The following is a 15,259-nucleotide window of genomic DNA, read 5'->3' on the forward strand; positions in this document are numbered from 1 at the left end:
CTCTGCTGAGGTGGGAGTCTGGGTTCTTTTGGTCAGTGGGAAGGAGGAAGCTGTGCAAGGAGAGGGTGCTTTGTACAGAAACCAGGCAGCATAAGATGACTTTTTGGGAAGAGGCTGGGTTGGACCATTTACATGGACAATGCAGTGGGACAGGCTGTGCCTTCTGAGAGTGTTTTTCTAAATAATTATCCTTAGGGATTCCATTCTGACTACCTGGAAGCCATCACCTTCCATGGTGAATCCTGCAGGAAATGAGGAAGGACCTTCCAAAGTTACCAACAACAGGTCTTGTGATGGTGAGTACCGAGCGAAAACGTGACTTGACCCCTGTGTAACCAGGCTACAAGCACTTGAATTAGTGATGGGCTCTACTCTTAATTGCTGGGTCGTTAGGCCAGTGTAATTAATGTCTGTTTAGACCGTTTGGAGTAGCTACTTCTTACTCCCTGCCACAGAAAATGCTATGTGTAGGTAAAAAGCTGCATGAATCCTGCTTATCCAGAGAACTTCTGTCCCACGTGCCAAATGCAGCTTGGCTTAGAGCTTGGTCTTCATTTCAAGACATTACCACATGTGAACAGCTACATTTTTAAATAAGTTTGTTCTTTTATTGCTACTGTACAGTTACAAAAATACCCTGAAGTGAAAACACAACTTCAAACAGCAGTGCCGTGTTTGACCATAATATCATACATCTTCAATAATGCACAGAATAATCCAAACACAGGGATGTCATCTTGGAGCTCTGCTCTGATGGTCTTTTACATTGTATTAATGCCTTCTCCACCATGGAAGCTTGTAAGTAACAAGCACCAGTGTTTGATGAGCCTCATGTGCCTGCACAGAACCCAGCAACTTCCAAAGGTGAGGGTTGGGTGGCAAACATCTGCAGAGGTGTTTGATGCTCACAGGAGCTGGGAGTGTCCAGCACAGCTCAGGGCCAAGGTGCTGATCCTCCCTTCCTCACACCAAGGGCTTAGCCAAGACCATCTACTCCTTCCTAACAGTGAAAGCTCGAACAATGCTGGCTCCTCAGCCCTCATCTTTACAGCTCTTGAGGAAGCTTTCGGAGTGAATCTGCGGCTGGGTGCAATGGAGCAGTTATTTATCAGTGCTCTCATTCTCATCAAACAGGCCCCTGTTGGAAAGCAGCTCTACACAAAAGAAAAATACATGGAACATAGAAGCTGGCAGCAACACGTGGCTCTGTGCCCCTGGTACAAGCTGACAAATGACATCTTAGCCCGTTGCCTGCATATGTTCTGACCAACCTGCAGCATTGCTGCTTTCTAAATCAAGTGCCCTGTTCAGATGAACCTCCCCAAAATTCAGTTAAAACCCCTAAACAGCCCATTGAGAACAGCTATGGCAGAATACACACACTGCTGGCAGTGGAAATGTTTTGAAGTGGTGAGGTACAAATGGGAGACCTGCTGGGTGCTTTGCGTGATGTTTTGTCTTCCATGAGTTCATAGAGCTGCACACCAGGGCTGCACAGAACGGAGGGAGGGCTTTCACCTTCCTCAAGTCCATTAGTTCTTAGTTTAATGGCCCTTAGTTCAGTTTGGCATTTTGCATCCTTCTACTGGTTTTTATTTATTCTAGTGTTTTCCTCATTGCTTTTCCATAACTTCAAATAGAAAGGGTAAAACCATGCTACAGCCTAGCACAGACAGGGAGGCTCCTCAGGAACTAGTACATCAGTGGATTTATAGACTAGTTTATGTACTATGAGCATTACTTGGAGCAGGAATTGTGATCAGTGCTCTGGAATGATGAGTTGTGTGAATAGTTTTGCATACACGTCCGTGACCACTGCTATTTTGGCTGGTTTGAGCCTCCCATGGAGGAGCTCTGGATGCTTGTAAGCTTTGGGTAGCAGTATGAATACATGAGGTACAAAGTTGCCCTAAAAAACTATTAAGACAGTTGTTAGCATTTGAAAACTTAGTTGGTTTACACTGAAAAAGCTTGTCTGATGAATTAGGCTTTTTTCCCTCCAAGCTCACAAGGATAGAAAAGAGCTAAAAAGAGCCCACAGACTTTATCCCTGGTCATTTAAAAGCAGTCAAAAGGACCGGTTTTGCTGCTTCTCCTTCTGTGCTTTGTTTGGGGTTTACTTTTCTTTTACACCTCACACAATCCAGAGCAGCAGAGTGCAATTCCCTTCTATTCCTGCAGCAACCTGTGTCTCATGCAGCACCACCAGGCTTTTCAGGTTGCTGCATGACCTCCCCAGGCAAGCGAGTGTCCCCAGCCCCGATTCAATCGCGCAATCTCTAACTTCCCAAGGGGGTTGCTCTCAGCTCACAGTCACAGCCAGCACAAGCTCCACAGCAAGGCAGACATCAGGGATATGAATGGTCTATGAGAAATGGCAGTTTTCAGCATTAAAATAGGAAGGGCAAGTCTAGAACACCAAGTACAGTAGCCTTGAAATCACAGCATTAAAAGTTGTAGTCGATACTACAAGCAACTGTATTCAACAGTTTCAGAGTGACAAGGAAATGACAATACTGGTCACCAGCAAACGCTCCTGTCTCTTGAGTTCAGCCATATTCCAAAGGTACAGAACAGCAAATCAGGGGCTCAGCTAAAACAGATTAAAAAACCTATATTTTCTCCTGGAAAAAGGAAACTGCACTTTGAATCAGCAGAAGAACTTCTGTGCTGTCTGAAGAATTAAAATATCAGGAAGATGGTGTGAACAGGGAAGCTGGGGTTTGGATCATGCATGTTATGTAGAGATGCCTTACTTTACTGATAAGCTGGAATATCACAATCTGATTCCATTTGCAGTTCATCCCATCACTTTGAGACGTTTGTCAGAACACAACAGACACACAGTGGACTCAGACAATGGTAGATGAGCTCTTTGAATAGGCTCAAGGCACTTTGTTTCTTAAATCATTGCCTTTGATAGCAGAAGCTTCCCATCAACCACTCCTGGGGCTGCCCTGTTCAGAAACGTCTGCAGTGAAATGTGTAGGATTAAGCATCTCCCTTTGAAACTGTACACACACGTCAGAGTATGGAACACAGCCTTGGGAAGTCTGTTTGCAATGTCTGCTTCAGAGCTGTGATGTTGGCAAAATTACTACCTAACAGAATAAATACTCCTTTAATACAGATCTACTCCGGCCTGCACAACATCAGCAGACCAGCTTTGGTACAAACACAACTCCCAGCAGGAGCCAGCCATTGCCATAGAGGAGGGGAAGGTTAAAGGGCCTGTGGTGGGTTATTTGCATAACAGGAGGTGCCACGTAGATCTCATCAGAGCAATTCTGTCAGGTTTTGTCCTTCTTCTCTCTTCATCACTCTTCAGCCTTTGACTCCAAGCTCTGGTGCTGTACCCTGGAGTGAACCCGCTCGTAGAACAGCAGGTAGGCACTACAGGAGAGGACCTCCTGCAGGCTGGCTTTGCGGACGGTGTCGTCTGAGATCCACAGCCACTGGCTGCTGACAGCAAACGGGCTGCGGGGGGAAGGCGGGGAGCGGCGGTAGGTCACAAAGTGTCCCGAGTGCATGTCGCCGTGGTGAACCACCACTGCCATCAGGCGGTAAAGGTACACGGGCGAGCTGAAGGACACAGAAACAGCAAAGGGTCAGCGGCTCTCATGGGGCACACCTCAACCAGAAGCAGCCCCAGTTGCTTTGTCTTCAGCTGCGGTTTCTTTCTAGAGCAAATAGATGCTCTAAGAGACACGCCGCCTTGCAATTACTTCTCTGTACAGCAAGTCTTCACTGCAGTGCTGCCTGATTCAATTTCCAAGAAAACCAAACCATTTATGAGTTCATGGTTACTATGTTCTGTACAGCATGATTTTGCAACAGCGTGTCGCATCAAACTTACCAATGTGCCACCATTAAAACACTGTTATCAGACAGAAAAGCTATTCTAAAGAATGTGCTTTTAACCAGAGGTAAAATTGCAGCAGGTAACCCACAGATAACAATGGAAACACTTTCAAGGACTTGCTCCGCAGCTGTCTTCATAACATTTGGAACAAAACGCTTCCAGGCTTCTTAATTCACACAGTGATTGTGGGAATTGTCATCCTCATGAGGAAAATACACAGTGGCAGATGGAAGAAGTGACACAGAACTAAGTATACGTTCGTCACCAGCATGAAAATAAGTGAATGGTATCAAAGGCCAAGAAGACATTATCAGGGGAAGCATCAAGGCAGATTTACTCAGTAGAATCATGGCCCCAACTTAAAACAAGCTTGTTAAATATAGTGTTTAGAAAAAATCTGTAAGAGATCTGTGGATTTCTTGCAGTGGTTTTAAAATCAGAGTAAGAGCGGGAAAAAAATGAAGGGGTAGAGGAAACCAGCAGGAATAAGATTATGGCTTTTCAGAAGGGTGATTTACTGCACCATGAACCGGAGAAAGGAGGTTTTGAGTTTTGCTTGCAATATGCTCTACTGCCATGGGGAAATGGAGCCAAAGACAAGCACCAAAAATCAGCCAAGAGAAAAGCAAAGTATTTCCACATAGGAGCTAAATTCTGTGACTGTGCAGCCTCATAATAAAGAGAGAATAAAGGAAGACATAGTTTGAAAGGACATAAGTTACAATAGGACACAGCTGTAACTTACCTGCATTCTGGGAATGCAGCAAGTGGAAAAGTTCCCGAGGACATTAAAAATGAAGAGGGGCAGGCACCATTCACAAAGTGTGGTTTAGTGCCTGCTGGTTGTTCTGCACCTGCAAGAGAAAGGAGGCAGTAATTTATTAGTATTGCTAATAACAGCGCTTCGGTTCCTGCAACACATCACAGAATACAAAGGTGTTTCAGTGACTTTAATTCATTACCTACCACAATCCCTTAGGAGATGCCATTTGCAGCATCTTTCTATGCTTGTCCTGAAGCCTTAGAAGAGATCACTAACAAGATCATCCCTAGGACTTCCCAGTTTAACATTCCTTCATCCTCTGGTCATAAATCCTGTGAGTTTTATGCTATCTGGGAATTCTTGTTTGTTGGTAAGTTTTTTTAATATTAGGATCAAACTAAATTACCAAAAGAGAACTGTAAACTTGGAGCAGGGGATGCTAATGCTTGCTGGGAAAGGGATTTCTACCTGTCCTCATTGCAGAGATCCAAATAAAGACACTGTTCTTATGTCCATTCTGCAGATTAGAATGGCTTGTCACTGAAATGCAGAAATACCTGATCTATTTCAGAGTAAGTACCTGCAGGTTTCACTGCTATCCCATCCTTTGTTCCAGGTGCTGTCTCTTCAGAGTTTTTCTGATTCAGCTCAGTCTGGCTGGACTTGTGAACAGGAACGTGGTATTTGTAGATGTCCATGATCAGGAACTCATTGAACTGCACGTGTTCATGACGCTTCAGAGGAGTGCCTTGGTTTGACCAGCTCAGTCTTTGCAGATGGATACACAAACACTGAGGGAGCTTCAGCAGTATTCCAGAGAAAAGGAGGGTCAAAATACCATTTTCAATGAAAAGAAACTGCTGTGCAAGTTAAAAGCATACTAAAGGAACTGGTGAGTCTAGTGGATAAGGAAGTGCATCACTGAACAGTTCCCTTATGGGCTCCTAGAAGTGTTCACTCCAATTTGTTGTAAGACATTTGCTAGTACTCAGTAATGGCTTTGTACAGTGAGAGTACCAGGGGAAAAAGGCCAGGGAGTTACAAATGTCTGACATGCAAAGTCATGCCAGGGTTAACCTCTGTCAATAAGTGCATATTACTATTGATGGCACTGAGGATCTTAATTGCAGACCAGTGCCCTGCTGTCCTCTGGGTTATATGATTACAGAACAAAAAAGAAGAGCTTCTAATAGAAATTACAGTCAGTGTTTAGCACCATAATCACTTGTTGAAACCAGCTGTATTTAGAACATTTTAGATTTCTTTGAAACATGCAAAAGCACCTTCAAACACAGTATGAATATATATGAATCACTTCCCTTGCCAAGGAAATCAAGCATCAATGCAAGACTGAACTGCTGCTGAGCCAAAGTCATGTTTAAGTGTTTTGCTGAATAACAGTAGAATATTCATATTCTTTAAGGTAGAGACTTGATGTTTGGCTGAATTGAGGCCTTAATGCCTACAAATATTTGACAAGTGAGCTTACTTTTTTAAGTAGAACATTAAAATAGTCTAATACCAAGAATTGGACATCAAGCAAAAAGATGAAAGAAACAAATGACTGTATAATGGGATTTAAAATAGATTTGGAGGGATAGCTTGACTCACCTTGCCTAACTTTAATTGCTTAACAAATGTTGTTCTCTGGTTTTCTATGCTCTGTCCATTCAGAATCCCTTCTGCCTGAATCTGAAATCAAAAGAAAAGGAATAAAGCCATTTGATTACCTGCTGTGTTTGATTACACATAATAGTGCAGGTCTGCACACTGCAGACAAAAGCAGTTCTTTATCTAGAACTGTGCTTGGTGCATTAATAACACCTGCAGTTTTCTAGGAACTTTAAGAATAGTTGGCCTATCCTAATGGATCAGAATTTTAAGCCAAAGTCAAGCAAAAAGGAGCATTTTCAGAACAAGCCCAGTGCCCAGGTTTGTGTGTAGTCACACATCAATGCTGTTGGCTTTCAAATGAGCCACTCTGGCTCTGTGCTGTCAAACTACAGGCAACTGCAAAATACTGTTTCAAATACCAGAACAAAAAAATTATCCAAAATATTACCTAAATAATAGCTGGTAATTACAGAATAAAATACTTGTCTGTTTTATAATATTAGTAATAAATAAAGCTTCAAATTATTCTGTGAGAGAAGAACTCTGTTTTAAATAGAAGAAGTCCCAGGCAGGCTAGAAGCTTTCCTACAGTCATGAAGAAAGGAATAGGAAACTGAAACCTTAACTCTGTCAGCAGCTTCAAACTGAGCTAGAAGGTTACTTAAATGAAGAGGACATACTTTAGTGCAGTTGTCACACACAACATCCTTCACAGATTCGGAGGAGATGAAGTGGTGGAGGCAGTGGTCCAGCGTCAGGGGACGACCCTTAGTACAAATGAAAGCCAGAGTTATGTGTAGTAAGTTTTAGGGTACATGACACTTAATTTTGTGAAAGGATTTTTCCTCGTTTCTTCCACTGAAACTACAGAATTGTAGACTTATTTCTTGAGAAAAGTGACTAAATGGCTTTGAGGGTAGAACACTGATAATGTAACTAACTACAGGGAATATTCCTTGGCCTGGATTAAACACAGAAGACACTGCAGCCTGTGGAGAAGAACAATAACTGACTCCCCCCAAATCTACAACGTTTTGTCATTCACTGTTTTTCAAAGAGCCAAAAAGAAACAGAAACAATTTCCAGTTGAAATCACTCAATCCAAAAGCCTGTACTGGGTAACCTGTGTGCTATCACCACAGAGACAAAGCACCCCAAGGTCACCTCCCAGGACTGCCAGAAACAGGCCTCAGGGTATGATCTGGTCTGTTCAAATTACACAGAAAGGAGCAAATACCCCACCAGGAGAGACAGCAAACTGTTGGTGTCATCAAAGTCATGCTTGTTGTACTAACTGGTAATTTGCACCAACATGTTAGTGATGAGGTGCTGTATTAGCACAACAGGATCATTTATTAAAAGGCAGGAAAATAAATAGCTACTCACTTACACTTAGGCTGGAGCATCTTAAAAAGGGACTAATGAAGCTAAAGCTGTGATAACAAGGCAATAGGCAAGACTGGCTTGTGGTCAGGCAGAGATACGTACCCACACAGTTGCTGGAATGCTCAGTGAGAGACTGTCAAAGGTATCGTACCTCACAGGACTCTGCATGGAAATATTTCACACATCCAGTGAGCTAAAATTTAGGATAATCCAAATAAAATAACCCCAAAACACCCCAACCTGACACAAGATGAACATACGCTCTCTGCTGTCCATGATAATCAGTGGAATGGGGTCAAACCCCTCCACGTTCCAAGTACCAAAGGTGCCACTTTGCCTCTTTCTGCCCCTTGTTTGCAAGGGTTTGAGAAGTAAAAGTACTAAACTTCCTCCTACAGTTTGACCTCTAAATGAGATTCACTTTCGGTATGTTTTCTTTATCCAGGTTATCTTCACTTCGTTCCTCTGGATAACAGGACTGCAACTGAATCTGGCTTTGCATGTGCCACCTCAACACTGCCTGTGGAATGACTAGCTAGTCCTAAACCACTACCCCTGTGAGTGGATTTTCAGTATGTGGTAGCTGTGGGACTAAACACTAAATATTCAGCTATTATTCTGTGTGCTAAGACAGCTCTTATCCCCACAAAACGGACCACACAATGTTCTTCAGTATATTTAGTGACACATTCTTGTTTACCACCACCACCATAAGAAGTACCTGAAAAAGTAACAGCCTGAGCTGTCAGCCCTGCAAACTTTTGGTGCTGAAACCAACTATGTCAGAAACAAGGGATGGTGGTTTCAGAACCATCTTTTTTCACACACACCTATTACCAGACACAGATTCTCATACCTGGTGTTCACAGTGTTTGCAAACCATGTTGCTGGTGAGCCTTCCATGAAAAGGATGTGGAGATTTCCAGTGATTTGACACAAGGGGAAGAGATCCTGAAACACAAAGTTGAAATTGTTCTTTTATTTTCAATCCATCTTGTGTTCATTGCTGTAGTTCCACATTTTTGGTCCACTGTAATAAAAGTAACTGCTCTAAAACATGTTCTGTCCCACTGACACATAATTAATGGGGTTTGTTTTACAGCTGAAGAGATACATTTCAGTCCAATACAGACAAAGATCAATTAATGTTAACCCCTTAATAAACACATTGACTACACTATGAATATTCACATTTCAGAATGGAAAAAAGCATACCTCTTGTTCTGCAGCTTATTTGCTTTTGGGTTATTTCTGGCTGCTACAGAGGAAGATAAAAGATTTCATTAACCCTACCTTAGAAAGCACTGAGTATTAAATATGTTCTTATTTCATCCCTAATACACTTTTCTGCCGTTAGAACAATTGTGTGGGTTTAGTGTCTCTTTATATTTGAGGAAGGCCAAAAAACCTGGTATGCAACAAATTTGTATCTGACAAAAAGAACATTTCTAATAAAATGAATAGTTAATCTGCAGAATTCTCTGCCTTGGAATGCTAAAATAAAAGTGTTACAGATTTTATAAACCTTTTGTATCTATTTTAGACAAAAAGTGATAGAAACTTCCCATCTGCATGAAGTTTACCACTGAACTGGAGGTTGAGATAAATTTCACCTCCAAATGGACTATTCCATAAATGTCCATTTTGTAGTTTTCAAACCTCTTTCATGGGTCAACTCTTACAGATAAGAGTGCTTAGACGGACTGTTGTTCTGTGGCTGTATTTCAATCCGTATATTCAATGGACTTAGGAATGCAAAAGCCCTCATGAAACTGGGATCACTACGAAGTCAGTGTAAATTTGCTTATGGAAACCATTTTTCATGCTTTAGATTCCCTGCCCTATTGATTCATTTCTACCACAAAAGAACAGCTTTGTAAACATAATGAAACATCTTCCATTTCTAAACAGACACTTTATTCTTGACACACTTAGGAATGGAGGCAGCCTATGGGACTCCTGATAGAAGACATCACCTCCAGCGAGTGCACATCGAACAAATGTGTCACACGGGGCTGACGATCCCGTTCGTCTTCTAGTGAAGAGGTAAGGACATGAAATAGTTCATGAGCATCCTATTAAATAGAGGCATAAGACTTAGAGGAAGCAAAAGCAAAAGACATCAAAACATACACCAGGAGTACTGATACACAAACAACTATGGCACTGTAGTAGGAAATTAAGGGAAAAATTACTGCTTAGAGCCCACCTTCTATATTAATAGTAATTATTTGGGCATCTGCTGCAGTTTTGCCAAACAGCTTTTTCTGTACAGCAGAACTTCATAACAGCACATGACTAAAAATATTCTGGGCCATATAAACACACAAGAAACTAGAACACTTGGAGAAAAAAAGGAAAAATGAATGCAGAAACGCCTGCTTTCCTTGACTGGAATAACAGCACAATTGCAATCTGTGCTGTTTGCTTTGGCTCTGAAATAGAAAAGATTGAACCATGGTTTATGAGTGAGATAACTAATTGAGTTCATTGGCCCCCTGGACTTAGGGGCTGAAAACACTGAAAATCTTGGCTGTTACATGTAACTAAATTTGGAAATGCCAGTGGAGCCCATCCCTTGAAGCAGTGGCATAGCCCCGTTATCTACAGTGAGGTTAGGGCTCCGCCTGTTAAACTTTAATATTGCTGGCTGCATTGTACCAAATCTGAAGGTAATTAAGTATGAGGTCCTGAAGCAGGCAGGGTTTCATGGACAAATGTGTAAGCAAACTGAAAACACCATTCATCAATCACATGGTTGTTTTCCTTCACTTTTTAAAGCAAACTTCACTGCAGCAAAGATGCAGATTTGACACTCAGGGCTTTTAGTATTACAGCTTCAGTTTTCTCTTAGTCCACGTCTGAGCACTGAGGTGAGCATCAGGCAGTCTAACGTGAATTCTGTACTCACCTGCTCTTCGAATGATGAGATCTGCCACCTGTACATTCTTAGAACTTCTAACAGGCAGCTTGCATCCAGGACATCATCTTCTGCTGCCTCTTGACAGGACAAAGCTGGAGACAGTGCATGTAAAAATGTCAGCAGGAGCCACAAAGAACAGTTACAACACAAACCTTTCATTTAGACTGTATGTTACTTGTGCGTCATATAATTGATGACAGGAGAGTTATTCTTATGACAGGTAGACAATGACCATCAAGCTAATGTGATTAATTACCATTCCCATCTGACTCAGGCTGACTGACCTCACCCATTTCCTCAGCTAACACCTATGCAAAGTGAACGGTTTCTCAACTATAATATAAACACTAATAATAGAAACACTGCGTGGAAAGACAAGTTTTTACTGGTGGATTGGGTAAAAAATGGTACTTTAGACGGCACAGAAACCTTTACATGCCCCGTCATCCTTCCACCAGTTAAATGTACACACTTAACTGGCACCATTTTAGTATGAACAACATCCCAAGACAGGAATACTTCCAATGGAAGTTTACAACAAAACCCTGTGAGGAAAGCCAGGGTGAGCCAACAGATTCCTTAAACATTTTGAGTGCTTAAATAGGAGGTAACTGATCCATGAACTTGTCACAGGGACAAGTCTGACACGGGCCACCAAATGGGGCCTGGAGGCTTTAACATTTTAATCCAAGATCATACAAAGTATCTCATTTAATAGTTCCTGGTTTGGGTAAAATAGCAAGCTTGGAAAAAAATGCTTAAATTATTTTATAATGCATTCTTTTATAGAGAGTTCTGAGTGCCCATCTAACTGCGATAATATTTTCATATTTAATTATGCTGAGTCCATATGATACTGGTTTAACCCTTAATACTCTAAAGAGCAAATACATTAAAGCGTGTGGCACTGGGTTCCATAACCTCATTTTGAGCACCCCTGTTGCCCTCTACCTCAATTTATTCAACCTGCTGGCAAACAGCTTCTCCAGAGCAATGTGCATGATGCTGGGGTGGCTGCTTCTCCACTGAATTCAATACTTGAATTAAAATTAAATTAAAAAGAGAGTACAAGGCCACAGGAGCTGCATTTCTTTAGGAAAGGAGGTGAGGAACAATAACATTTATACTAAATATTTCCTTCTTTGTTAATTGCAACATGGAAAACATTGAAGTACCTCTCAAGAGACGCAGCAGTGTGACTGACAGGTACTGGTGCTCAGTGGACTGGCTCTGCTCTGTCTTGTACTGTGCTGTGAATTCCTCCAACCACTTGATGAAAGATGGGCAGGAGGATAAGCCTTGCAGCAAAGAGTTCATGAAACACGTGTTTCCCAAGTTCAGAAGGCCAGGTACAAGCCCTGCAAACAGAAATGAGGGAGTTGACAACATAAAGTCGAGGGAAAAGTGGCTATTTTTCAGTAGCAAGCGTTGTGTTAGGTATTAAAATGAAATTATCTCAGTTTATTTAGTACTTGTACCCAAGGAAAGCAGAAGACCTTGGTGTGTACGACAGCACACTGCAATGTGTTTATATCCACTGTGGTCTCTGAGACATCAGTGTCATATATTTAAATTTTCCTGGAAAATACTCTTTCTTTCCTGGTAGGAACAGATTTCTATCAGCAACACTAAGGCTCAGCATTATCTGCAAGTTACCCTACGAACTATAGCATGTTGGCTTACAAAATATGGATAGGAGTCCCCAGTTGTGCAAGTTTATAGGAGCCCACGGGGTCAGTGCTGCCCCATTGCAGCTTCAGCCCGGTTTGGTGCAGCTTTCTCTTTGGTTCACATCAGCAGTTTGTGATTTAATCTCCTGGGCTGCCAGGGATTGATAAGAAATATTTCTGTGCAGCTCTGCTCAGCACAAGCCCTTCGCTTCTCTTGTGCTAAGGTTCAGTAAGGACATGTTTGGTTTGCATTCCAAAATGCTAAATAAAGGGTGCTATCTGCAGCTTGTCACAAGACATGAAAATATGTCTAGTGAGTCAAGGTTTTAGAAAAAAATAAGTGTGAGTGGGGACAGGACAAGGAGGAATGACCTTAGACTGAAGGAGGGGGGATACAGGTAAGACATTAGGCAGTTTTTCCCTGTGAGGGTGCTGAGGCGCTGGCACAGGGTGCCCAGAGAAGCTGTGGCTGCCCCACCCCTGGCAGTGTTCAAGGCCAGGTTGGACAAAGGGGCTTGGAGCAACCTGCTCTAGTGGAAGGTGTCCCTGCCCGTGGCAGGGGGTTGGAGCTGGATGAGCTTTAAGGTCCCTTCAACCCAAACCAATCTGTGATTCTATGAAAAACGCCAACTGGTACAGTTAATACAGTGCATAAGTAACGAGACTCCTCTGCTCAATACATATATTTTAAATTGGCCGCACTTCTAAACAGGACAGTGACTACAGTTTATCCTGTCACGATAAAATCACCTCCGGAACGTAACGACATGAACCAGGCACGTTCTCCCAGCCCCAGGCGCGGGGCCGAGGTGCCGGGGCTCGTCCCCTGCTCTCCTACCTCTCCTGCGCCTCTTCCTCTCGGTGATGGGCCCCCACAGCACGTACATCCCCGCGGCCAGCGCCGCGGCCACCCCCCCGATAACGCCCCAATTCTTCATCGCTTTGTGCCTGTAACGGGAACACAAACAACCGACAACCGGCGGTCGGCACCTCCGGCTGCACCGACACGGGGCCGGGGGGCGCCCCGGAGGCTCACACCGCTCCCCCTGCTTTAACGTCCAACCCCCGGCACCGCTCCCGGTGCGCGGTGCCTGGCCCGGGGAAGCGAAGGGCCGGCCGCGGCCGTTGCCTCTGCCACCCCGCCCGCTCCCCCGCCGCCGCTCCCGCCCGCCCCGAGCCCCCCGCCCGTCCCGTCCCCGCTGACCTGGCGGCCGCCCCAGCCCGCAGCAGCCGCCGCACGGCGCCGCCCGCCTCCGCCACACCGCCCAGCAGCATCGCCCCGCCGGAACCAGGGCCCCGCGGGCGGGCGGGCGGCGGAGCGCAGCGGGCGGCGGAGCACCGGAAGTGGCGCGGATAGGGGGGCCTGTTACAGCGCGGACCGCCCCTAGCAACGGGCGGCGGTCGCTAAGGGACGCACGGGCCTGCGCCGGGAGCCGGAGCCGGGGCGAGCCCCGCGCTCGGCGCCACCCGCGGCAGTGCCGGGGTTAACGTGGTGCCTGGGAGCATGGAGGGACAGGGCAAGGGGAATGGCTTTAACCTGCCAGAGGGGAGACTGAGATGAGCTCTGAGGCAGAAGCTCTTCCCTGTGAGGGTGCTGAGGCGCTGGCACAGGGTGCCCAGAGAAGCTGTGGCTGCCCCATCCCTGGCAGTGTTCAAGGCCAGGTTGGACACAGGGGCTTGGAGCAACCTGCTCTAGTGGAAGGTGTCCCTGCCCGTGGCAGGGGTTGGAACTGGAGGAGCTTTAAGGTCCCTTCCAACCCAAACCGCTCTATGATGCTGTGGTTGAGGGACCCCGCTCCACTTGCTCTCCACCTCGTGCTGTCAGTTTTGTTTCTAACGGATACACTTTGCAATTGTTTAGAGCAAGAAGTGTTCCACACCCGTGCCAGGAGGCACCGGGAGTGCTTCAGGCAGGACCGGCACATGCAGGTTTTGAGAGCACCTCGAGGTGGCAGCGGCTGATCGCCTCCGTGGGCCTGGCAGGTAGCAGGCTCCTTCCTCACACCGCTTAATTCTAATGACCCTTGATATACAGTGTCTGATATACAGTGTCCTTGTGGATGAGCCCTGACGCTGCTCCGCCTGTGCCAGAGGCTGTTGGCAAGAGGGGAGCAGTCTGGACAGCAAAGGAACAGCAGCACAAGGCTGAGAGGCACCGGGGAGCAGCAGGCAGCAGGAGGGTGTGAGGAGATAAAGTCATCCTGACGGCTGCAGTGTCTGTGGGCAATGTACCATCCTCACAGCTGCCTTGTGCACGTTAAATACAGAAGAGAAAGGAGCCTGCGTGCTCAGAGGTCTCACAGCCCCAACTCACTGGAAAATTGGACCTTATTTAGGAAAGAAGTAATACACAGTAATGCTGTGTTCTGAAATGAAAGTTGGTGCTTATGCAATGAATACGAGAGCTAAAACTCTGCTTGAAAAATGCCATTTTCTAGCAAGTTTTGAGGAGAAGCAGCCCAGAGCCTCTGTGAGCTCATGTTCTGTGGCTAAATCTCACCCTGGAGCAATGTCAGGCTGCTCTGGGGAGACCTGAGCTCTGCTCCCCTCCAGAACCTTCCGCTCAGTAACTCCTCCCATTGCACTGACTTCATCACCAGAACCTTACCCTGTGAAACAGGGCAGACCTCTTGGATCGTATAAAACATTGAACTATTCTTTAACCCACGTTTTAACAGGAAACATAAATCTTTACAACCAGGAAGGTGTAGGCAGACCGGTTTTGTCTGCTGGGGCCTTTTGCTTTTTAGTTGCTATGGGCCAGCCGCCTTTCATTCCAAAGAAACCCCTCAGCTCCCTTGTGGCAACAAATCCCTGTGGTTCTTCAGCCCAAAGGCCTCACCACCCAATTCAAAGAGAAGTGACAGGGTGTGAAACCAAAGGGTGAGGTTCTTCATGGAGATCTGTGCCTCAATGGCAAGAGGTGACAGAGACTGGAGAGCAGAGGGAGGCAACAAACACACCCTGGGCACGTTCTCAAGCTTGTTCTCTGAAAAAGCCTGGGTTTGAAATGTTTTTGAGAATCTATTGCAGAATATGTA

The 15,259-nt window shown here is 44.9% G+C and overlaps 1 protein-coding gene across 2 annotated transcripts; it reads right to left on the reverse strand.

Moving 5' to 3' along the window:
* Positions 1-979: 979 nt before the first annotated feature.
* On the reverse strand, positions 980-13,524 carry USP30 (ubiquitin specific peptidase 30). Of its 2 annotated transcripts, none has more exons than XM_030501288.1 (13): positions 13,423-13,524; positions 13,057-13,166; positions 11,724-11,906; positions 10,537-10,640; positions 9,602-9,700; positions 8,841-8,883; positions 8,482-8,576; positions 7,728-7,787; positions 6,920-7,006; positions 6,237-6,317; positions 5,206-5,425; positions 4,608-4,716; positions 980-3,582 (listed from the first exon to the last, which is right to left on the reverse strand). In XM_030501288.1, the coding sequence occupies exons 1-13, from the start codon at positions 13,491-13,493 to the stop codon at positions 3,318-3,320; spliced, it is 1,527 nt and encodes a 508-aa protein (XP_030357148.1). In that variant the 5' UTR covers positions 13,494-13,524; the 3' UTR covers positions 980-3,317. The 2 variants fall into 2 exon arrangements, with proteins under 2 accessions (XP_030357148.1, XP_030357149.1); XM_030501289.1 differs by having other exon boundaries at positions 8,841-8,880; positions 13,423-13,522.
* Between the last annotated feature and the right edge of the window lie 1,735 nt (positions 13,525-15,259).

This window comes from Strigops habroptila, chromosome 11, assembly GCF_004027225.2.
Source record: "Strigops habroptila isolate Jane chromosome 11, bStrHab1.2.pri, whole genome shotgun sequence".
Lineage (NCBI taxonomy): Eukaryota > Metazoa > Chordata > Aves > Psittaciformes > Psittacidae > Strigops > Strigops habroptila.